The 23925-nt window shown below is 35.3% G+C and overlaps 1 protein-coding gene across 1 annotated transcript in view; it reads right to left on the bottom strand.

Moving 5' to 3' along the window:
- KCNH8 (potassium voltage-gated channel subfamily H member 8) overlaps positions 1 to 23925 on the bottom strand; it is a 373783-nt gene that overhangs the window by 65563 nt on the left and 284295 nt on the right. Inside the window, exons 9-11 of the mRNA XM_032143681.2 lie at positions 16161 to 16360; positions 14749 to 14998; positions 9168 to 9382 (exon numbers count right to left, since the gene is read on the bottom strand). Coding sequence (XP_031999572.1) covers positions 9168 to 9382; positions 14749 to 14998; positions 16161 to 16360 — 665 coding nt within the window. The remainder of the gene's footprint in view (positions 1 to 9167; positions 9383 to 14748; positions 14999 to 16160; positions 16361 to 23925) is intronic.

Genomic DNA, 23925 nt, shown 5'->3' with positions numbered 1-23925 from the left:
TTTCTTCAATAATAAGACTTGAAAGTTGAAATTACACCTGATCTATGGGCTACAGAATAGATGTTGTGTTAGCAGGCATGAAAACTGCATTAATATGCTTGCATATATCCATCAGAGCTCTTGGGTAACAAGGTACACTGTCAATGAATGAGCAGTAATATTTTGAAAGGAATCTTTTATTCTGAGCACTAGGTCTCAACAGTGGGCTTAAAATATTCAGTAAACCGTGCTATAAACAGATGTACTACATCTAGGCTTTGTTGTTCCATTTATAGAGTACAGGCAGAAAAGATTTAGCATACTTCTTAAGGGCCCTAAGATTTTTGGAATGACAAATGAGCATTAGCCTCAACTTAAAGTCACCAGCGGCATTAGCTTCTAATGAGAATCAGTGTGTTCTTTGAAGATTTGAAGCCAGGCACTGACTTCTCTTCTCTAGCTATGAAATTCATAGATGGCAACTTCTTCCTTAAATTGACAAGTTAAACTTATGAATTGCTAAAGATTTCTCCAGCATTATTGAAATATGGAGAAGCAGAATAAAAGAAAAGAAAATCTTCTAAGTAATGCCTTCAAAACTTTTCTTGAGTTACCAATTTATATTTCCTTTTAATTATTTTAGCATCTTGGGTACTATTTCTGCTAATCTCAATTACTTATCTTGATACTAATCATATCATTCTCACTATAATTTATTAAATTCTTTTACTATGAGCAATAGAGTAGATGATGGTGTCATTTACTAACTTAGAGAAAAGACTGAGGAGGGAAGAGGTGTACAAGAAGTAAATGATCAAATTTTGTTGGCCATTTGGATAATGGCAAGCGGCCATTTGGATATTGGCAACTTGAAAAGTGCCCGCTCGTGTTTGCCTCATTTTAAAAACTGAAGTATATGTCTTTTTCTTACTTATTTTTCGGGGTTTTAATACATTCTAGATATTCTTTCTTTTTCAAATATATGTGATGCAAATATCTTCTCCCATTCTGCAGCTTCTCTTTTTATTCTGTTACTGGTGTCTTTTGATGAATAGAAGTTCTTCATTTTGATACATTTCTCTTTTCCTGGGCTTGGAAGGAACCGGTCCCCGAAGGTTTCTGCTTTTCTCGCCTCTTCTCCGTTTTGTCAGCTGAGCAGTTTGTGGTTTCTGTGCCCCCCAAGTTTCAGGAAGTATTCACAAAAGAAAAATACATTTTTTTTTCCCGAGGAGTGGGGCAGGGACAGTGGAGAGGGTGCTGGGAAATGAGTCCCCTGGGAAAGGGGGCCCGGCCATGATGCTAAATATCTTCAGTCTCAAGTGACTGCACTTCCCTAGGACCTTCAGACCAACAGACCTCAGACCCTCAGACCTGCCCCGGGGCCAGGTGGGGAAAGTGAGGGCCATAACAAGGAAGTGAAATTCTGAGTTGTTGGGGCTAAGCCTGACCCCCTCTCCATGCTCCCTGCACCAACCCATTCTGGCCTCAAGTTTTTTTTCAGTTGTGGTTGTTGCCCAGGCTGGAGTGCAGTGACGCCATCTTGGCTCACTGCACCTCCACGTCCTGGGCTCAAGCGATTCTCCAGCCTCAGCCTCCTGAGTAGCTGGGACTGCAGGTGCTCCACCACGCCTGGCTAATTTTTGTATTTTTAGTAGAGACGGGGTTTCCTCATGTTGGCCAGGCTGGTCTCGAACTCCTGGCCTCAGGTGTGATCTGCCCGCCTCCGCCTCCCCAAGCGCTGAGATTACAGGTGTGAGCCACCGTGCCCAGCCTCTCAGTAGGTTTTAAGGAGCCCCCAGACCTCCTCCCTTCTGGGCCCGACCAGCTTATACTGCTCCATCTTCCCTGGCCACATGCGCCGCCAAGTAATGCACAGGGACCCCCACCCAGGAGCCCTGCTCCATGAGATAATGTGAAATATGACTGTGGACCAAACACAATAAAACCTCTGTTTGTAAGAAGAAAAATAAATAAATAAATAAATTTCTCTTTCCTTTATTGTTATTACAGTCCATGTCCTCCTTAAGAAATATTTGCTATTCCAAGGTCTTAATGATACTCTGCAATGTTTTCTTCTAGAAACTTTATTGTTTTTTCTTTCATTTAGGTCTGCAATCCATCTGGAATTGAGTTTTAAATATCTCATGGGCCAACTTTTAGGCCAAGGTTTATTTTCTTTCATATAAGCTCTAAATTAATACATCATCATTAATTGATAGTCTAAACTGTCATTTTTTTCACTATAGCAACTTGTGATAAATCAGGTGACCATAAAGTGTGGGCCTATCTGTGGAGCCTGTTCTATTGAAATTGTACAGCCTTGCATTCATAACCTCTTTGGTTGAATTACTGTATGTTTAGTTTCTAAAGTTTTGTTAGTGTGACAGCATAAATCCTCAAATTTTGTTGTTCTTCTGGACTGTCTTAGGTATTGACAGTCTTTGGTATTTCAATGTGTAGAAATTCCTCTGGTATTTTAGTTTATAATTAGCTTATAAAATTGTACACTGATTTATTTGAGTACATTTTAATTTATGCAAGTGGTATTGTTTTAGATATTCTGTTTCTTGTCAATAAATCCTACATTTTACATATTTATATATACTGTCACTGCTACATAGAATTCTGTTATGCACCATACTTTATTGAACCTGGTCTTTCAGTGATGAATACCCAGGTTGCTTTTAACTCTTGTCCACAATAAGCAGAGCTACAATGAACATCCCCATACAATATAGACCTGTATGAAAAATTTTTGGATACATTTTGAAATGGAGAGGTCATAGGCTGTATATATATTTAAATGGACTAAGTAGTGACATATTTTTCTGCCAAATGGGTACACAAGACTATATTCCCCACCAATAACTGCATAAGTTCCTATACACTTTTATTAACATCCTCCATAAGGTTGGTATTCTAAGAATTTAAAAGTTTACACCATTGTTTTTTTATTTTCATTTTTATATTTCTAATATTTTTGAGCATATTTTTATGTGCTTGTTGTCTTTTGTGTTTCTTCATCTATACATTGCCTGTACATATATTTTGCCCATTTTTCTAACAGTAATACTTTTTACTTTTTGACCAAACCCTATGGGTTTAGACATTATGGATATATTCTTCCATTTTGTCCTCTGTTAACTTTATGCATACTACTAGTATGAAACTTTTGCATTCAATTATGTTTATTTATATTTGTGTTAACTTAATGCATAAGACTACTCTGAAACTTTTGCAATGAATTATCATTATATAGGTACAGTGGTCCCTTAGTATCTGAGAGACTGGTTCCAGGATGTCCTGCAGATACGAAAATCCTCAGATGCTCTACGCCCTGATATCAAATGGCATAGTATAACCTATTCACATCCTCCTGTATATTCTAAATCATCTCTAGATTACTTATAATACCTAATACAATATAAATTCTATGTAAATAGTTGTTATACTGTATTGTTTAGGGAGTTATGATAAGAAAAAAGTGTGTACATATTTAGTACAGACACCACTTTTTGATGATTTTGATTGGTGGTTAGTTGAATCCCACACATCTACAACCATCTGATCTTTGACAAACCTGACAAAAACAAATGGGGAAAGGATTCCCTATTTAATAAATGGTGCTGGGAAAACTGGCTAGCCATATGGAGAAAGCTGAAACTGGATCCCTTCCTTACACCTTATAGAAAAATTAATTCAAGATGGATTAAAGACTTAAATGTTCGACCAAAAACCATAAAAACCCTGGAAGAAAACCTAGGGAATACCATTCAGGACATAAGCATGGGCAAAGACTTCATGACTAAAACACCAAAAGCAATGGCAACAAAAGCCAAAATAGACAAAAAGGATCAAATTAAACTAAAGAGCCTCTGCACAGCAAAAGAAACTACTATCAGAGTGAACAGGCAACCTACAGAATGGGAGAAAATTTTTGCCATCTACGCATCTGACAAAGGGCTAATAGAATCTACAAAGAACTTAAACAAATTTACAAGAAAAAAACAAACAACCCCATGAAAACGTGGGCAAAGGATATGAACAGACACTTTTCAAAAGAAGATACTTATGCAGCCAACAGATACATGAAGAAATGCTCATCGTCACTGGTCATCAGAGAAAGCAAATCGAAACCACAATGAGATATCCTCTCACACCAGTTAGAATGGCAATCATTAAAAAGTCAGGAAACAACAGATGTTGGAGAGGATGTGGAGAAATAGGAACACTTTTACACTGTTGGTGGGACAGTAAACTAGTTCACCCATTGTGGAAGACAGTGTGGCGATTCCTCAAGGATCTAGAACTAGAAATACCATTTGACCCAGTGATCCCATTACTGGGTATATACCCAAAGGGTTATAAATCATACTGCTATAAAGACACATGCACACATATGTTTATTGCGGCTCTATTCACAATAACAAAGACTTGGAACCAACCCAAATGTCCAACAATGATAGACTGGATTAAGAAATATGCCACATATACACCATGGAATACTATGCAGCCATAAAAAAGGATGAGTTCATGTCCTTTGTAGGGACATGGATGAAGCTGGAAACCATCATTCTGAGCAAACTATCACAAGGACACTCATAGGTGGTAATTGAACAATGAGAACACTTGGACACAGGGCGAGGAACATCACACCCTGGGGCTTGTTGTGGGGTGGTTGGGAGGGGGAGGGATAGCATTAGGAGAAATACCTAATGTAAATGACGAGTTAATGGGTGCAGCAAACCAACATGGCACATGTATACCTATGTATCAAACCTGCACGTTGTACACATGTACCCTAGAACTTAAAGTATAATAAAAAACAAAAACAAAAACCAGAAAAAAAAACATGGCAGAGTTGCCACATGACTTTTTAAAATAAGGATGTATAGATAAGTTACATTTATGTTGTGTACATTTCCATTTTGCAAATGTTCCTCCTCCCACAACCCATCACTTAAATTTCCACAAAGGCTTTAACCACAGAAAATCCTGTGTGAGTGGATAGTTTTGGTTTTGTCTTTGAAAATCAAGGAAAGGGGCTGGGTTCTACATTTAGTCTGACACCAGAGTAGAGAACAGGAATTCATAATGTAATCATCAGAATACAAGTTCCCCTGAAAGTCACAGTATGCTTGGGGAGGGCACAAGACTTTTCCCCTAGGTACAAACTTAGAGAAAGAGAGGTCCAAACTTATCTAGCCTTAGAGGGCATAGTATCCCCTAGACTCTCAGTTATATATAAATAGAAGTTTTGAGGGATAAAACATCAGGAAGTATAAAACAATGAAGATCCCATCTGCCTTTAAAATGTAACTTATAAGGAGTCTTCTTTGAAAAGAAGCAATACTTTTGGTTCCAGCCATAATGAAGTAACTTATATTGAACTAACCTTCCAATCAAGAGTAATATCAAACTGGACAAAATTAATAAAATAACTATGCATTAGTCTGTTCTCATGCCGCTAATAAAAACATACCCAAGACTGGGCAATTTATAAAGGAATTAAGTTTAATTAAGTCACAGTTCAGCATGGCTGGGGAGGTCTCAGGAAACTTACAATCATGGCAGAAGGGGAAGCAAACACGTCCTCCTTTACATGGCAGCAGGGAGAGGAAGAATGAGTGTCCAGTGAAAGGGGAAGCCCCTTATGAAACCATCAGATCTTATGAGAATTAACTCACTATCACAAGAACAGGATGAGCGAAACTGCCCCAATGATTCAGTGATCTCCACCTGGCCCTTCCCATGATATGTGGGGATTATGGGAACTACAATTCAAGATGAGATTCACAGTCAAACCATATCAAACTGCTTGAAGGAATTTGAGAGAAATCAACTCAGATAAGACTTGAAGGACGTGATCCCTAAGAAAAGAGAAGTGCACCAATGAGAGCATCACATTTGGCTAGGTATTTTTCTACAGGCATTTGCTATTTCATTGTAAGGTAGAACAGAAGAGATGAGAAAGGAGCATCCTTACCAACTAAGGAGACAGAGAAGTTCAGGTAAACCAAAGCATAAGGGATTTGAGGAATATAATACCAGTGAGAAGTAAACTGCATTGATGTTCCCTTTAAGGCATTAGCCAACTCCTAACTTGAACAGCAAGGGCAGTACTCTAAGAAACAGATTAAAATAGCACCTAGAAGGCTAAATTACAGGATAGAGATTTCAGCAGTCACGTGGTGTCGGGGAGATAGAGGCTGGAGCTCAAGCTCTGCTAAATAGGAAGAGCCTTGGTAAACATACTATGGTTTGAGCTGAGACCCCAGAAAAGCTGTTTTAGGAGTAAAGGCTAGACCTCAGGATTGAGGGCAAAATTGAAATATGCCAGCTTAACAAAGTCTAAAATAAACTATGGTCAGTATTAAGTTGCTTTGCTGATACTCTGCCTGTGAAAAGAAAATCTTATTTTGAGGAAAACGACATGAACAATCTTTAATAAGCAACATCTATATTTAAACAAAATTCAACACCTGCTTTTCCTTTTTTTAAAAAGAGAACTAAATGACCAAAAAAGAACAAATGACTGAGAGAGACAGAAAAAGAGAAAAATAACAGACAATGGAAATAATTCCACAGATAATTCAGGTATACAGGGATTTTTAAATTACTATAACTAAAGTTCTAGAAAATAGAAAAAGAATCATGAAAATTTTATCAAAGATAAAAATTCCTTTTCCACATGCAGAAGAATAAAATTAGATCTTTATGTTACACCATATACAAACATAAATTCAAAATGAATAAAGACTTAAATGTAAGAACTGAAATTATGTAACTCTAAAAGAAAACAGGGGAAAGCTCCATGACATTGGTCTGGACGATGATGTTTTTGGATATGACGCCAAAGCACAAGCAACAAAAGCAAAAACAGATAAACTGAATTATATCAAAAAGCTCTGCACAGAAAAGGAAACAATCAACAGAATCAAGAGACAATCTACAGAATGGGAGAAAATATTTGCAAATCATACATCTGATAAGGAGTTAATATGCAAAATACATAAACTCGACTCAATAACAACAATAAATACATAAACAACTCAATAACAAGAAAGTAAATAACCTGATTTTTAAAATAGACGAATGACCAGAATTAACTTTTCTTAGAAAAAGACATACAAAAGGCCAACAGTTATATGAAAATATGCTCAATATTGCTAATCATTAGGAAAATGCAAATTAAAACCACACCTATTAGAAGGGCTATTTAAAAAAAAAAAAAAAAAAAGATAAATTTTGGCAAGGATGTGAAGAAAAGGAACCCCTGCACACTGTTGGTGCAAATGTAAATCATTATAGCCACTATGGAAAATAGTAGGGAAGTTCTTTAAAAAAATTAAAAATAGAAGTACCATATGATCTGGAAGTCCTAATACTGGGTATATATCCAGAGGAATGAAATCAGTATCTTAAAGAGACATATGCACTCCCATTTTCATTGCAGCATTATTCATAATAGCCAAGATATAGAATTAACCTAAGTGTCCAACAATAGACAAATGAGTAAAGAAAATGTGGTATATTTACACAATGAAATACTATTCAGCCTTAAAAAATAAGAAAATCCTGTCATTTGCCGCAACATGGATGAAACTGGAGGTCATTATGCTTAGTGAAATAAGCCAGGTATAGAAAGACAAATACTACATGATCTCAGTTATATACTGAATCTAAAACACCTTGAACTCAAAGAAGCAGAGAGTACAGTGATGGTTACCACGAGCTGGGGCTGGAAGTCCAGAAGAGATTAGAAAGATGTTGCTTAAAGGATACAGCGTTTAAGTTAGGAGAAATAAGTTCAAGAGATCTGTTGTACAACATGGTGACTCTAGTTAATAACGATGTATTGTACACTTGAAAATTGCTAAGGGAGGAGATTTTAAGTGTTCTCACCACAAATAAATGATAAACGTGAGGAAATGCATACATTAATTAGTGTGATTTAGCCATTCCAAAATGTATACATATTTCAAAACATCGTTCTGTATGCCGTGAATTTTTTAAAAAGATAAGGATCCTTAGTAAGTCAAATGAAATAAAATAGAGATTGAGATCCAATATCTCCCACTTTCTATGCTGAGGAATATTAGCGATTTTTCTCTCTTTGCTAATTTCTTCTTCTCTTTGATTACTTCCACCCCCTAACTCACCTTTGATTTTCAAAACAGTTGTCACCTACTCTGCTGTTTGCTATCAACAATGGAGAGAAGCATATATGCAAAACTGGTAATCCTGAACCTCAGAATGGGATATCATCTACATACTTACTGTCATTAGATAGCCCCAACCAAGATAAAATAATATACAATTTACGTTTTCTTTCTACCTTTCAAAGCAGAGAATATTAATGATTGACATGAATATCTGCACAATATGGGTTGGTCAAAACCATAGCTTCTTAAGTACATAGGAAAAAAATCGAGAGTTACAAATATCTGGGACAAAGCTCAAGACGGCATATAAAGGCTTGTTGTTACACAATGCTATGCATGCCTTGGCTTGCCTTTCAACAATCATTCCTATTAAATCATGTGTCTCTCTGAGACATCTAATGAAGTCATGTTCACGATCGGCTTAATCACAGGATGCAGTATAGTACGTATTTTGACAGAAAAGCTGTTTGTCTAATACGAAACTTGCAGCAAATATATAATTGCATAAAATGTTCATTATGCTTTCAGTGTGACAATCCTTGGCTTGAATCCTTTTATGCATATTTATTCACTTTAAGATAGACTGTTTTGTGTACCATTAAAAATAAAAGATTATTTTTAAGCAAAATCTGTGTCAAGCAATTCGAGTAGTGAACAATTACAAACACAGCAAACTGAACCATATACTTCATCTGGAAATCTTTAAATTCTGGAGAAATCACACATCTCTACATAATGTTATATATAACTGAAATCGATTGTAGTTTTAAGTATATGAAAATAAGCAAGAAAGAAACTGAGTTGAGAAGTCATTCATGAAAAGCATTTTCCTAGAATGTTAATAACAAACTCTAGGTTTGGCTTCTAGCTAATTATTTAATTGCTTAAATGGTGGCTGAACATTCACGTCTTAGATATTCAGAGACTTTTTAAGGTGAGGTCATGACATCTGCCTTTACTGTTATAAACGATCTCCAGGCCCAATGTTATTAGGTCTAAGCACTAATTAGAAATGAGACTTACATCACTCTCATGACCTTCTCGGAGGTTGTATGTGAGGTCATGCTGAATGTCTTCGACGAATTTGTGAGCATATTCTGGGTAAAGGTCTAGCACTTCAAAGAGTCCTTTGAGGATGATGCACTGGAGATCACAGTAGGTTAAAGCCTTTACATCTGCATTGGTCTTGATCACTTGGTCCTTAATTGATAGATTTGCTCCAATTAAATCCCCTTTCCCTAGAAAGAGAGAGAGAGATCATTTAAAAAAAAGAAAAAAAGCAAGCTTAGAACTGATAACCTCATTTGACTTACAGGCTTCATTTTTCAGTGAGATTACACTGAAAAGAGATGAATGTTTACCTTGGGGCAGGGCTTTTCAACTTTGGCATACAATAGCATCATACCTGGGCTTTAGCTTTTATTTGTTTTATGGCCATTATGCTCAATTTCATAAAGAACCAACAACTAACAAATTTTAACTAACAACAGCAAGCATCAAGCAAGCTGTATCTTTGGAATGTTATTATGACAAATGGCCTCTACTTCCCATTCAACATTTTTTTAACTTTTAAATTTTTTACTGTACCCAGCATTGTTTAAAATTTTTATTTTTTATTGTGCCCAGCATTTGTGGAAGCAAAGTCCCTGGTATGTAGCAGGCTTCAATACAAGTCTGTTTTATCAGATTTGACAGTAAAAAAAAAAAAAACATGTCAAATTGATTATGAATATATGAGTTTTTCATAAATATGTATGTCAAATAAAAAATAGAGTTTTAAAATTATTAGATTACAACTAGGTATTATCTTCAAGTTAGTACTGGACTTAAACCTTGAAATTTAGCCTATTTTGGTAGAAGAAAAAGTAGACTAAAATCTATATTTATATACACTAGGAATAGTACATAGCCACATGGTGTGGAAGAATTTAAGTCTGATTTATTGTTGTCAATATTGCTAAACTTGGAAATTTTGTTTCTTGTATATTTCATTAGAAATCTAACTTGCTGCTCAAAACTCAAAGTTGGGTACTGATGCAGGATGTACATATAGCCAAAATGTTTTGAATACAGCAAATTTTTAAATTTTGTATATTTGAGGAGAATTTGTCATGATGCAGTCTCTTGCACAATAAGCATTCACATTCTCTGTTAAGCAACCAGTGTCTGCAATAACTTTCGGGTCATCATACTTTCATACTTTGGGTTGCCAGGGTATGGCTATTTCAGTCTCAATGACACTAGCTATAAAAACAGCACCAACATCCTGCCAATCTTGGCATCCTAGAAAGAATTCCACTTTATTTATTCGTTCAGTGAATATTTATGGAGAACTGACCACGCGTGCTGGACCTTGTATTGAGTCCTGGCAAGCAGGTACTGGTGAATACCATGCTGGTATTCACCTCATTACCTAAAACTACCTCACTAATTTTACAGTCTTGTGGTCTTCTTACTGTCTAGATTTAGGATCTTTAGTCAAGTTTTTAAGTAACTTTGGGTCTCAGTATCCTTATTTCTAAAAGACAAGAAAGATTTCCTTGTGGGCTCCATTTTTCAGCATTATACTATTGATCTTTGCTAATCAGTTCTCTTTCATTGAAAAACATAAGGTGATGGGATGCATCTGCAAACCACCCAGGTTAGAGCTATAACTTACGTTTAGTTATACTTAGGCAGACTAATGTTCTGTGGAGAGTACATTTATTCGTGCTTTGCCATTTTCTTTTAAAACAATGAAGAAATTGGTGGGGGAAACACTATTACCTGGACATGAAATCAAGGTGTACAAGGCAAACAAATTCTAGCCCCATAACAAATTCCTGCCCCTACCTTTTCCAGGTATCAGATTAAGAAATGTCTGCATGTATTGACTGGACAAGAAAGTTGCTAGAATAAGTTTATGGTTGGACAGCTGTTGTTGTGAGGAAGAAGAACATTAATTTTTTTTCACAACATGTGCTAAATATCTACAGGTCAAGTATAATGTCATGTACTTGCTAAGTTTATCAAAGTATTATTTATTTGAATTAGCCCTATAAGGCAATATTGCCATAGGGAAAGTAAAATAATCAATCTTTATTGAAATAATGTTAATCATAGAAAGTAAATGTTAATCATTTATTGTCTTTGAGTTTAGTCCCAGTACCACATACCAGTGTTTAGAATAGTCATGCAGCAATTTGCACTTTTGATATATACATGGTAGAAGCAAAGATGTGAAAATGTTACCCATGTTAATCACAATTTATGGAGAAACTTGGGGCCAGGAGCCAAAGATAATGAATTAGGTCTTTCAGCCATAAGTAGTTTTTTAAAAAACATAACAAGAAATATCCAATTGAATCATATTTGACTAGCGATGGAAGTTACATAGAAGCCACTAAATTTGTACTTATTGTGCTCTAGTGTCATAGATGATGCCTTCACATTCTATTCCTAAAAGTGTTGCCAGCTACCATAATTTAAAATACATCACAATTATAGAAAAAAACACATTATATCTGTTTAGAATGCTGCATTGTATTTGCTTACATGAATATCAAACCATAAGATTCTAAAGAAAAAGTCTAGATGCCCTCTTAAAAACAGGCTGAATCATTAGGCAGGCTATAAAACGTTTAGTAGTACTAAGGAAAATCAATAAAAAATATTTTATGATTAAGGTTAAGTTTTTGAAATAAATTAAGAGTAACTACTAATTCTAATTTAGAATCACAAGATGATAGGGTGACTGGCCTTTAACTTCACAAACTTGAGAAGAGGCCAGGAAGAGTGTTAAATTCTCCCCTTAAAGAAAACACACACACAGACACACACACAGACATACACACATACACACACACAAACACACACACACACGGAGCCTTACTCTAATATTGAGTTACTCTATTATTGAGCCTCACTTTAATATTGATAAAGAAATGACCACATTAATAGTAAACTCTGAGTTGCTATTTCATGCCTTTTTATTGAGGAGAAAAACATAAGAGGATGAGACAAGAACTGAGTCACAAATTTGAAAGACAAACCCTACCTTTAAGTGGTAAACAAGTCAACATGAAGCTGTGAAAAGCATATGGGTCTTTCATCATTCACTAGTGTCTATCTCGTCACCTTTAATTTTGGAAATAATCATACTGTCTTAGTCTATTCAGGTTGCCAACTGTAAACTGGGTAGCTTATAAACAAAAAAATTATTTCTCATAGTTCTGGAGGCTGGTGTCTGATAAGGGCTCATTTTGTGATTCACAGATGGCACCTTTTCGTTGTGTCTGCACATGGGAGAAAGGGCAAGGTAGCTCTCTTGAGCCTCTATTATAAAGACACTAATCCCATTCACGAGGGCTGTGCCCTCATCACCTATTCACCTCTTCAAGGCTCCACCCCTAATACCATCATATTGGGGATTAGGTTTTGACATACCGGTTCTGGGGGGACACAGACATTCAGGTCATAACCCACAAATAATAAAGTTGCATGATTTAAATTCAATAATGGGCATAAAACACCCAGTTCATATGAGGGATTCAATACATATTAGTTCTCTTTTTCTCTTCCAAAATATAATCTATTTTGAAGCTTAGTAGCCAGAATCCATTGATAGAAGGCCTACAATGATTATATAGAATAACGGTTTTTTAAAATTTGCATGAATTTAAAGGATACAAGTGCAGTTTTGTTACATAGATATATTGCCTAGTGGTGAAGTCTGGACTTTGAGTGTAACCATCACTTGAATGGTGTACATTGTATATTAATATATTTTCATCCCTCACCCCCCTCCCCCAGTCTTCCACTTTTCCTAGTCTCCCGTGTCTATTATTCCACACTCTATGTCCATCTGTATACTTTATTTACCTCCCAATTATAAGTGAGAAGATGTAGTATTTGACTTTCTTTTTCTGAGTTATTTTACTTAAGATAATGGCCTCCAGTTCAATCCATATTGCTGCAAAATACATGATTTCATTTTTCTTTATGGCTGAATAGTATTCCATTGCATATATGTACCACTTTTTTAATCCATTCATTCAATGATGAACACTTAGGTTGATTCCATATTGTTGATATCATAAATAGTGCTGTGATAAACATATGAGTGCAGGGTTTTTTTTAAATTAGAAAAACAGATATTGTTTAGACATGGAAGGAATGCTGAATACAGAGTCCAAAGTCTTAGGTTAGCTTTGACTTTAGAAAAATCAGAGAAAATACCTTCACCATCTGTCTCTCTGTATTGTAAAGGCTTAAATGAGACCTTGTGTGTGAACACACTTTGCAAGTAATTGTTTACAAATATAAGGTTCTTAAAAATTAAAAATAAAAAAGTACTGAATTCACCCCCTTTTATTAGCACAAACTCTAAATATTGTGTTTTACATTGGTGTTTGAAATACATCCTGAATTCACCTGCCTCTCACCATCACTACTACCACCTTGGCTGGTCTCAGACCCCATCATATCCTCCACTTCAGTTTAATTTTCATGCAGGCAAAGATTTTGGCCATTTCTTTTTTGCTGCATTATCATTGTTTAGACCAGTACTGAATTCATTCATAAGTCCTCAATAAACGTTAGGTGAATAAGCAAACAAAAATTAGAGTGATTTTTTTTGAGACACTGTCTCTCTCTCTCTCTCTCTGCACTCAGGCTGGAGTTCGGTGGCGTTATCTTGGCTTACTGCACCCTCCACCTCTCAGACTCAAGCGATCCTCTCATCTCAGCCTCCCAGGTAGCTGGAACTACAGGCTGCTGTCACCATGGCCAGCTAATTATTTGTATTTTTATTAGAGACAGGATCTGTCCATGTTGCCCAGGCTGGTCTTGAACTCATGGGCTCAAGCAATCCACCTGCCTCATCTCCAAAAGTGCTAGGATTACAGGCATGAGCCACCGTGCCCAGCCTAGAGTGACTTTAAAAAGAGCCCTACATAAAATTGTAAATAGGATTTTTAATACATTAACCCCTCATGCCATTTTTGTCAACTGCCTTTTATATTTCAGTGAAGACCAATTATGTATTAATATTGAGAGTCAACTCTGTGGCACAAAATTTTCACAATATATCTTGTAAGTTTTCTTTAAGGAAGTAAAAAGAGCCTATAGTCACCTTGACAGTATTTGGTTAATGACTGCTATGAGAGCTTTTTCTTGAAACATAGTCACCTTTGTTCTATTTCTAGTACAGATACAATTTAATTTTTGTGTTCTCTGAATTAATTTTCCACAAAAATAAATGCCTTCTTAAAACTGAGCAGCTATTTCACCAGAAGGCAGTATACATCATGATTAATAATTTGGCTTTAGGAATAAAAAATAACTGAGTTTATTTTCTTACTAGGTGATCTGGGCTAGTTAACTAAAGTACTGTTTATTCATGTCTAAAATGGAGATAATATTTATACTACTGGATTTGTTTGCAAGAATTAAATAATATGTTGGATATAACACTTAGGCACACTAAACTCATATGAAGAATACTCCTGAGTTCATGTCTTCATCTGTTCTTTTCCTACTCTCAATAGCAGTTTTTTCCCCATTTCATCTTCTTAATTTATGCTCCCGAGTCAAATTTCATAGAAGTTTTTCAATTCAGACCTACCAAGAATAGCCAGCACCATGCTGTCTTTAAGAACTTCCATGGAGCCCGAGCATACAAAGTAGATGGCCTGCAAAGCATCCCCTTGACGCAGCAGATACTCCCCCGGAGCACAGAAAGAGGTTTTGATGTGTAGAGACAGAGACCTGAGGCAGCCCCGGCTGGCACATTCAAAAAGGGACAACTGTAAGATCTCCTTGTTCAAGTGCATAGTGATGTCAGAACGCAGTTCATCTGGAAAGTCTTTCAAAAGCTGTCAGAGAAGATGAAGGAGGAAATCAAATTGGGGTAAGTGTAGTCTAACTGATTTACTTTGCAAGACAGCAGGGATGCTCTTCCTACTGTCTCCTGCTGTTTGGCCATCCAGCATACAGAAGAGGAAATCTAAGTATGTATAATCCTGGAGAGATTTTTCAGTGACTGTGATTTCAATTATGTGCTACTGAATAATCAGCTGATAAGAAGTCTGGAGAAATAGAACAAATTAAAAAAAGGCTCTAGCAGGAAAACATATAACTCATTGTGACTTGCTTCTCACAGACAGTCCTAGTCAGGACAGAAGATATGGAATTTGGACCCACTGGTGATTATACGAAGAGAGGAGGAACCAATTAATCACTACTAAAATGTTGGTTACAGGTTTGGCTGGTGGGTTGATGAAATGGTTGGTTGATTTATATAATACCTTTTTCACAGTGGCAGTCTGGGGTGTTTCTGGAAGTATAAAGATAACCCCTTTGATGGAATTTTTTAACTTTATTGATGTTAAGGAAACAGAAACTTGATTAATATAATTATCCCAGATTACACTGTTAAATTATCATAAGAATTGATTCCTTTGAAAAGAGACAATAAGAAGGAAAATAAGTCCACCTGATTGAAAAAGCAGCAAGTTAATATAAAACTTTGGTCAATCCAGGCTGGGCGCGGTGGCTCACGCTTGTAATCCCAGCACTTTGGGAGGCCGAGGCGGGTGGATCACGAGGTCAGGAGATCGAGACCATGGTGAAACCCCGTCTCTACTAAAAATACAAAAAATTAGCCGGGCGTGGTGGCGGGCGCCTGTAGTCCCAGCTACTCAGAGAGGCTGAGGCAGGAGAATGGCGTGAACCCGGGAGGCGGAGCTTGCAGTGAGCCGAGATTGCGCCACTGCACTCTAGCCTGGGCGACAGAGCGAGACTCCGTCTCAAAAAAAAAAAAAAAAAAAAACCTTTGGTCAATCCAAATTGGCATTGTGAACACACAAGCCAAAGCACGTGAAAGAAGATGGATTGGGATTCATGAATAATTAAAAAAGTAAAGGAATAAAGAAGTTGGTATCCTTTCCACTTCTGATAACCTGCATTAGAGCATGTTGCTTTTTACCTTAGAATATGTGCTTTCTGCCTGAAAACAACATGAGAAATGAACATTACCTCATTTGAATCTATTCCATTGTTGACTGACCAGGTTGTTTGAAAATATTCGAGCATCCTCTGCTTGAGTTGTTGGGGCAAGTGATGGACACGGATGAAATCTTTCAGATCCTTAGTTCTAGTGTGATAGAGGGACCATCTGGAGTACATCCTCTGTATGATTGCTGTCACGTTTCCAAACACCAAGGCGTGCATCAAGGCTAGAAAGAACAACACAGTATATAATGGAAGAGAAATGTGACGGTGGGGCCCACCACTTAAATCTAAATTTACAGTTTATCCTGGATCAGAGCAGAGCGTGCTTACGTGGCCATGTTGATACAGCTATTTTGGTACAAGCATTTTGGTGCAGACACTGTGTCACAGGGTACATCCTGAAGCAGTCACTTTGATTCTATATGGCTTGATCAGAGTAAAAAATCTTTAAAAATAATCATATGCAAAATGGGCCCCTTTGATTTACATTTAATCTGCTAGCTGCCATTCTGGCTATGAGAAACTTTTATTTGAACTCGATTTACATCTATATTATTTTAATAGTTATGTATAGTTTAATAGTTACAATAAAATAGTGTTCATAGTTTGATAGAAAAGCTATAAAGTTATAGTTTAATAATTACATTCATAATAGTAACAAATGAAATAAATTTTTGAAAGAAGTCTATTTTAATTAGTTAGCCTTTGTGGGAATTTTAGTCTCACCCCCTCAAAAAGCCATCATTTAAAATTTGTTTTAGAATATTAAATATGATACATTTATATTAATGCAGATATGGAGGAAGTTGTTAAAAATGTAATTGAGGATTTCCTGAGCAGTGTGAAGCTCCAATACCCAGCCCAACCCCAGATCTGCAGTTACTTTAATTTTGAGGGAGATACCAGAAAATTTGAGACCATTCAAGAAACAAATGAATTCACAGAGAAAAAGAGGTATTCTGCTTAGAGTCGTTGTTGCCACCATGAGATGCACCATATATATATATATATATGGGACTCTTGTTTCAGTGAGGTTTGTCAGCCAGATAGTATTTAACCTCCACTTTGTTGCTAAGCCTGCCCTTTGAGCCTGTCTGAAACCTACCATCAAAGTGTAATGACATAAAAAACTTTGTTCACCAGAATTTGAGGGCATATGGAGATTTAGGGTGGGTATTTCTTCTGGAGAACAGTAGAGTGAAAGGATGGACCTCATTTTCCAGGAATTACCCACTTTGCGAAGCAGCTAGGTATCGTCAAGTCAGAGAAGGCATGACAGGATTTTGCAGTCACTAATCATTAGCAGAATGAAACTGAAATGGTTTCTAAACAGACGCCAGCAGATAATCCAAGAAGGCCTTGGACATACCTGGAACTGTGAAACTAAGAGAGTTACGAGGGTCAAGCACATTCATATTTATGGATAAGTCAACTCTAAGTAATATTCAGATTTTATCCCTGATCCTTATTCTGGGACACGATTAGGAATGAGGTGTGAAGCTTATGAGTGGGTAAAATCATCTGTTTCAGTAATTTGGGGCTTGAAAAAAGACTAAACATTTAGTAGCTTGTCTATTAGGATCTATCAAAATGTACATGTATCAAAACCTTAGTGCCCAAGGAGCTATGTTAAAAATTTCTTAACATCATAATGGATACATTAGTGCAAATATGTCAACATATTATTACTTCTATCTTCCTATTTCAGGACCTCCCCAATTCAAATCTTGTTCTCCCCCTACATTGATCAGAAATTACCAAACACTGGCATACTAATTTAACTCTAATCTCACACTGGAATTAAAATTATTTCCCAGGTAATAGAATAATGGTCACTATGTCTATAAAATCACTCCCTTCATAACAAGACCTCAGTATTTTGGAAAAGTTATTGGAATAGGGTTAAACTTAGGGTCTATATACAAGAAGAAATATAATGTTGCAGAGAGAATATGAACTTCAGAATCAGACAGATCTGGATTTGAATACTGATTTTGCTACTTCTTAATTGTGTGAACTTGGTAAGTTACATAATTCCTTTAAACAGATTCATGTTAAATGGGCATACTCATTATGTTAAATAGCCCTTACTCATAGGGCTATTTCAAGATTTAAAGACCTATGTATTTTTTAAAAAGTACCTAGTATATGTATGAAAAACAGTATTTGCTCAATTTATGTTAATTTTCCTTATGAAAGTGAAAAATGTTATGAATTTTCAGCATGCTCAATGCAATTAAATTTGGGGAAAATGACTCAGATTTAAGGTTTTCCTGCAACCTCTTAAATAGTAAAGAGTGGCTCTTAGTAGACATAACTTACCGATGAAATAAATTCAAAACATAATAAATGCTTGATACATGCAAGAATGTATAAGTATGTATGATTCCTAAATGTTCAAAAATGAAATGTTTCCCAACAGGTCAAAAATATTACATGAAAAATATATATCATTGTAACAACTAAATGTTGGATTTGTTCTTTGTAGATTCTAAATAGAGGTTCATTCTTCTGTATTGTTTTAGAAGCACAGAAGTTCTGATGCTTAAGTCTTTTATTTGGAAGATAAGAGCTCTACTTATGATAGACACTCACCAAAGAAAATAACTGATTCTTCTCCAAGTCAAAGAAATTAAACATCGATTTCAGGCTCCCTTAATGTACTTATGGGCTAAGTGTTTGGAAGCCCTACCATCTTTAACACTATGTAATAGTCTTTTCATGGAGATTAAATCGAGTACAGAGAACAATTCTGTTTCATTTAACACTGCTTTCCTTAATTATGTGTATGATTTTAACTTTGCTTTGCTTAATTATAATGTGTAAAGCACTTAAAGTAAGAGAAGTAATACGCTCAGATTATTTAGCATCCTAGTTGTATTTTATTAGTAAAATGAGTTACTGGATTAATTGTAGCATTCATAAGTTGCTGAAAAGTACTAGTCTATGTCTGAGTCACCACAATTTCAAAGTCCCATTTCAGCACAGATAACTACTTCTAATTTAAGTAGTTAAAAAAATAAAATTCTGGCCCTCATAGCCTTTCATTTTCCAAAGTTATTATGACCATTCTGTCACTGGTTATCATTTCACCCTGGCAAAGAGTGTGTGTAACTGTCAGGAAAAATCATTCCATCTGTTATGAAAGTTTGACTCAAGAACTTCTATATCCAGGTCATTTTGGAAATTATCACTTACTTTTCCTTTATTTCTAGCAAATTTGATGTATATAATTCTTGAGTGTTAGACCTGCTGAGTGTGTGGGCGTCTCTTTTTTTGTGTGTTGGCGTTTTGCATAAAATGCATTTTGTAAAATCTCATCTCAGTATCAGGTCCTGGAAGGAACCTCAACAATTGGCATCTAAGAAGAAAGTAAGCGGTTCTCAAATGAAAGAAGAGCTTCTATAGAACTACCTGGCTTTTTCTTTCTCTTTCTCTTTCCCTTTGTCTTTTCCTTTCCCTTTTCATTTCCTTTCCCCTTTTTCTTCCCCCTTCTCTTTCTTTTCCTGAATTTTGGACAACACTTACCTCCTGGAGTATAACATCATTGCTAATCACTTTAGCCAACTATTTTGCAATGGCTTTGGAGGCTAAGTAGGGGGTGTTTTCTACTGATATAAAAGGAGGCCAGAGCTCAGCTTTTGGGTAATCTTAGCTGCCCTCCTTCTCTTTCCCACCTCCTCATTGCCCTGGAAATTTCCATTCTTGGTTATAAGTACACTGGCTTGTGGATGGCAGATGGCAGAGTGAATAGAGATGAGAAAAATTTCTTAAATAATGAATTTAAATGGCAGTGCCAAGACATCTTGAGAACAGCCTGAATTTGTGAACACAATTGCTCATCATATGGGTCCAATAAAACTATGTCAGGGTAGTGTGTGTGTATTCAGTGGGGGGACCCCAGGGAAGCCTTGATTACTTTGTGATAATAATGCTTCATTGAAACTGAATGTGTTCTCCGTGATGAACGATCTTTACTAGGAAGCTTTATCCAACCTCCAAGGCTGTGCTGATGACTCTCTCAACTGGGGCAAACTCATTAGGTGACTATAAGCAGTCACTGCTTAGTATGATAGAATTTTTAAAGACATAAGAAAATCTTTTCTGTATATTTTGTCTGGTTGTGAAAAATATGAAGTTATATATACATATTTCAAAAAATAGTTATATATGTATGGAAATTCTGGAAAACTATCTTTTGATAATGAGACTACGTGTAATTTTATTTTTCTGTTTGTTTTCCAGTCTTTTCTAAATGTGCATTATAATAGAAAAAAATAGAAATAAAAAAGAAAGGACATCATCTGCTTAAGTACCTATTTCCATTATTAAACTCTGAACTCCTTGAAAGAAAGTATCATATCTTAGTCATCTTTGTTTTCCCTGCATCTAGCATAATTTAAGTATGCCATAATTTAAGTATGGCATAATTTAAGTATGCCATAAATATTTATGGAACTGAAATGTGCCTCTGGTAGTTTGATACTTTCTTTAAAAAGTTTTATAATTGTAAGCAAATGGTTTAGAAAATCTATGATAAACAGTCCAGCCCCAAACCCATCCCTTCATCCCCATCTCACTTGCTAAAGTCAACTTTTAAAATGATTTTTTTTGGGTATTTTTGCAGTTATCACCAAAATTTTGGACAATATAATTGTACTCCATTGCTTGACTCATTATTGCTAAGATAAACCTAAAAACAATCTGATATGAAAGGCAAGAACTTGGCTCACTATTACCCAGCTTCTTAACTCACGCTTGATAAATTATTTTTAGCTCATCTATTAAAATTTTACAAGGTAAAATTAAAATCAAAGATACATATAGAACAAGTTACACATTTGCTAAATGTGAAGCTCACTGAGATTTTTCAAAGTAAATGTAGCTATAGAATCACTACCTCCCACCACCCCACATAAATAAACCAAATATTAGTATCCTGGAGGCTTTCCTGTGTCCCCTTCACAATCACTAACCAATCCCTTCACCAAAGGTAACCACAGTTACCAATTATATTACAATTAATAAGCTTTGCCTATCTATGAACTTTCTCTAAACAAAATCATACAGTATGTACTTTTTTTCTGTCTGGCTTCTCTGCTGAGCATTGAGTTTATAAGATTTATCCATAAGGTTCCATGACATAGTAGTTCATTTACTTTTATCAGTGTATAATGCTCCCTTGAATAGGTATTTCACAATTTGCTTATTTATTCTCCTATTAATGGACGTTCCCAGTTTGAGATTCTTACAAAAATGCTTTTACAGACATCTGTATATATACCCTGAAGTATATATGTATGCATTTCCATTGGTTATATATTCAGAAGTGGAATTGTTGAATCACAGAGTAGAGGTATATTCAGATATGGTAGATGTTGACAAAGTTGTATCAACTGACATGCCCATCAACAGTATAGGTGAGGAGGTCAAGGTGTTTCATTATCCTCTCAAACACTTAGGGTTGCAGTGTTTTTAAACATATCATTTTGGTGAACAAAAATGGTATTTAATTTTGGTTTTAATTTGCATGTTCCTGATTAATGATGTTAAGCACCTTTTTATATGTTTGTCATCTACTCAGGTATTGGAAATCTACTTTTGAAGTGTTTTTTTTTTTTTTTCAAGCTTTTGCCCATTTCAGGGAGTTGATTGATTTTTTCTTACTGATTTAACAGTTCTTTATATATAGTAGATGAGAGTCCTTTGTCAGATAAACATTTGAAAATATCTTCTCCTATCCTGTAGCTTCTCTCTTCACATTTATAATAAGGTCTTTTGATAAAAAAAGAAGTTCTGCAGTTCAATTTATCATTCTTTTCCTTTATGGCTAGGGCTTTTTGTGTCATGATTAGGAAACCTTTGCCAAATCAGAGGTCATAAAAATATTCTCCTATATTACCTTTTAGAAGTTTTATTGTTTTCTCTCTTAAATTTAGATCAAAATCCACCTGGAATTAATTTTTATGTACAGTTTTAAGAGGGACCAAGGTTGTCTTCCAACAGGTAGATATACATTTGACCCAACAACATTTACTGAAAGTAGCATCCATATCACAAATGAAGTGACAACATATGTGTGAGTCTGTTTCTCCTCTCTTCTCTTTCATTGGCCTACTGGTCTGTTATTGAACAAACACCATACACTCTTAATTACTGTAACTTTGAAATACATTTTGATATCTGTAGCACAAATCTTCCAATTTTGTTCTTTTTCATGATAGCTTTGACTGGTTTTAGCTCTTTTCCACTGATTTTTAGAAACAACTTGTCAATTTTCAAACACACCCACACACAAACACACATCTACTGGAATTTTTATTGGGATTGCATTGAATCTTTAGATTACTTTGAATACAACTGATATTTTCACAATGTTGAGTCCATTGTTAGCAACCATCACCACTGTATATCCTTCCATTATTTTCTCACTAATGTTTTGTAATTTTTTGTACAGAAGTCTTACAAATTTTTGGTTATAATTATTCATACATATTCAATTATTTGTAATCATTTTTTATATTTTATTTCTAATTTGTCACTAGTATATAGAAATGCAGTTGATTGTTTGCATATTGATCTTGTGTCCATAAACCTTACTGAATTTGCTCATTAATTCTAATATTCGTCTGAAGCTATTAGGATTACTTATTTGTTTTGGGTGTTCTCAAAGTTCACATAGTTTTGTCTATGTATAATTTTTAGAAATTATTTTTGCTTTAAATTGCTCTGATTTATAGTTTTAAATATTCCTCCCATATATTAGTGGTTTGTACACTCTATAATTGCAGATGCTTATATGGAAGTTTATATGGCATCTTAAATGAAAACTATATATATACATATATATAAAGTTTATGTTTATATACATATACACACACGTGTGTGTATATATATATGTGTGTGTATATATTTGTATATATATATAAAATAAAACCTGTATAACTCCTGTGGAAATTCTGGTGGGTTCCCAGAGGACTCCCAGGTGGATCCATTCAGCATTTTTTCACCCATTTATTCTCACTGAGCAATATTATCTCTGTCCTTGATAATTGTCTGGAGTTTTGCCAGTCCCCTTTCTCATTTAATATTGCTACTGCCTATTTTTCTAGTATATTGCATCCTTGCCATCAGCAATTTCATCAGCCTTGTGTGGGGGATTCCTAGTGAGATACCCTAGACTTAAGTCTATGGTAACATAAATTTTAGATTTTTCTTTTTAAAAATAAATTGTTTATATTTATAAAAATTAAGTAAATGAAATAAATTTATAGTACATAATAAAATGAATATTCTAGAAGAAGTTTGCCAGGTCTTAGTGAGTCCTGGATTTAAACTCACTAAATCTCTTCTGCCTTATGTCTAAATTGGGGTATTAATAATCTCTATCTCACAGTATTATGAGAATTAAATGAACAAAGTGCTCAATAGTGTGAGCTCTTATGATTAGTTCTCAACATTTTACAATTAATTAGTTAATTAGGAAATATTAAAATGCAGGCATCATTTTTCCTAGCCAGGGTAATTTTCACAATAATATAAAATTATTTCCCCACAAACACAAAAATGAAAAGCTTTAACTAATAAATTCAAGCCACTTAGTGGCTTTGAATTTGAAAGTCAAGCCGCATTTGACTTTCAAATGAATAGTTTCCTAAGTGCTGCTTGGGTCACCTAAATTTTTTTTTTTTTTTTTTTATACTTTAGGTTTTAGGGTACATGTGCACAATGTGCAGGTTTGTTACACATGTATCCATGTGCCATGTTGATTTCCTGCACCCATTAACTC

The sequence above is a fragment of the Hylobates moloch genome, unplaced genomic scaffold (genome assembly GCF_009828535.3).
Source record: "Hylobates moloch isolate HMO894 unplaced genomic scaffold, HMol_V3 SCAFFOLD_22, whole genome shotgun sequence".
NCBI lineage: Eukaryota > Metazoa > Chordata > Mammalia > Primates > Hylobatidae > Hylobates > Hylobates moloch.
The sequence above is the reverse complement of the archived record's forward strand: the minus strand, read 5'-3'. Positions and strand labels throughout refer to the sequence as shown.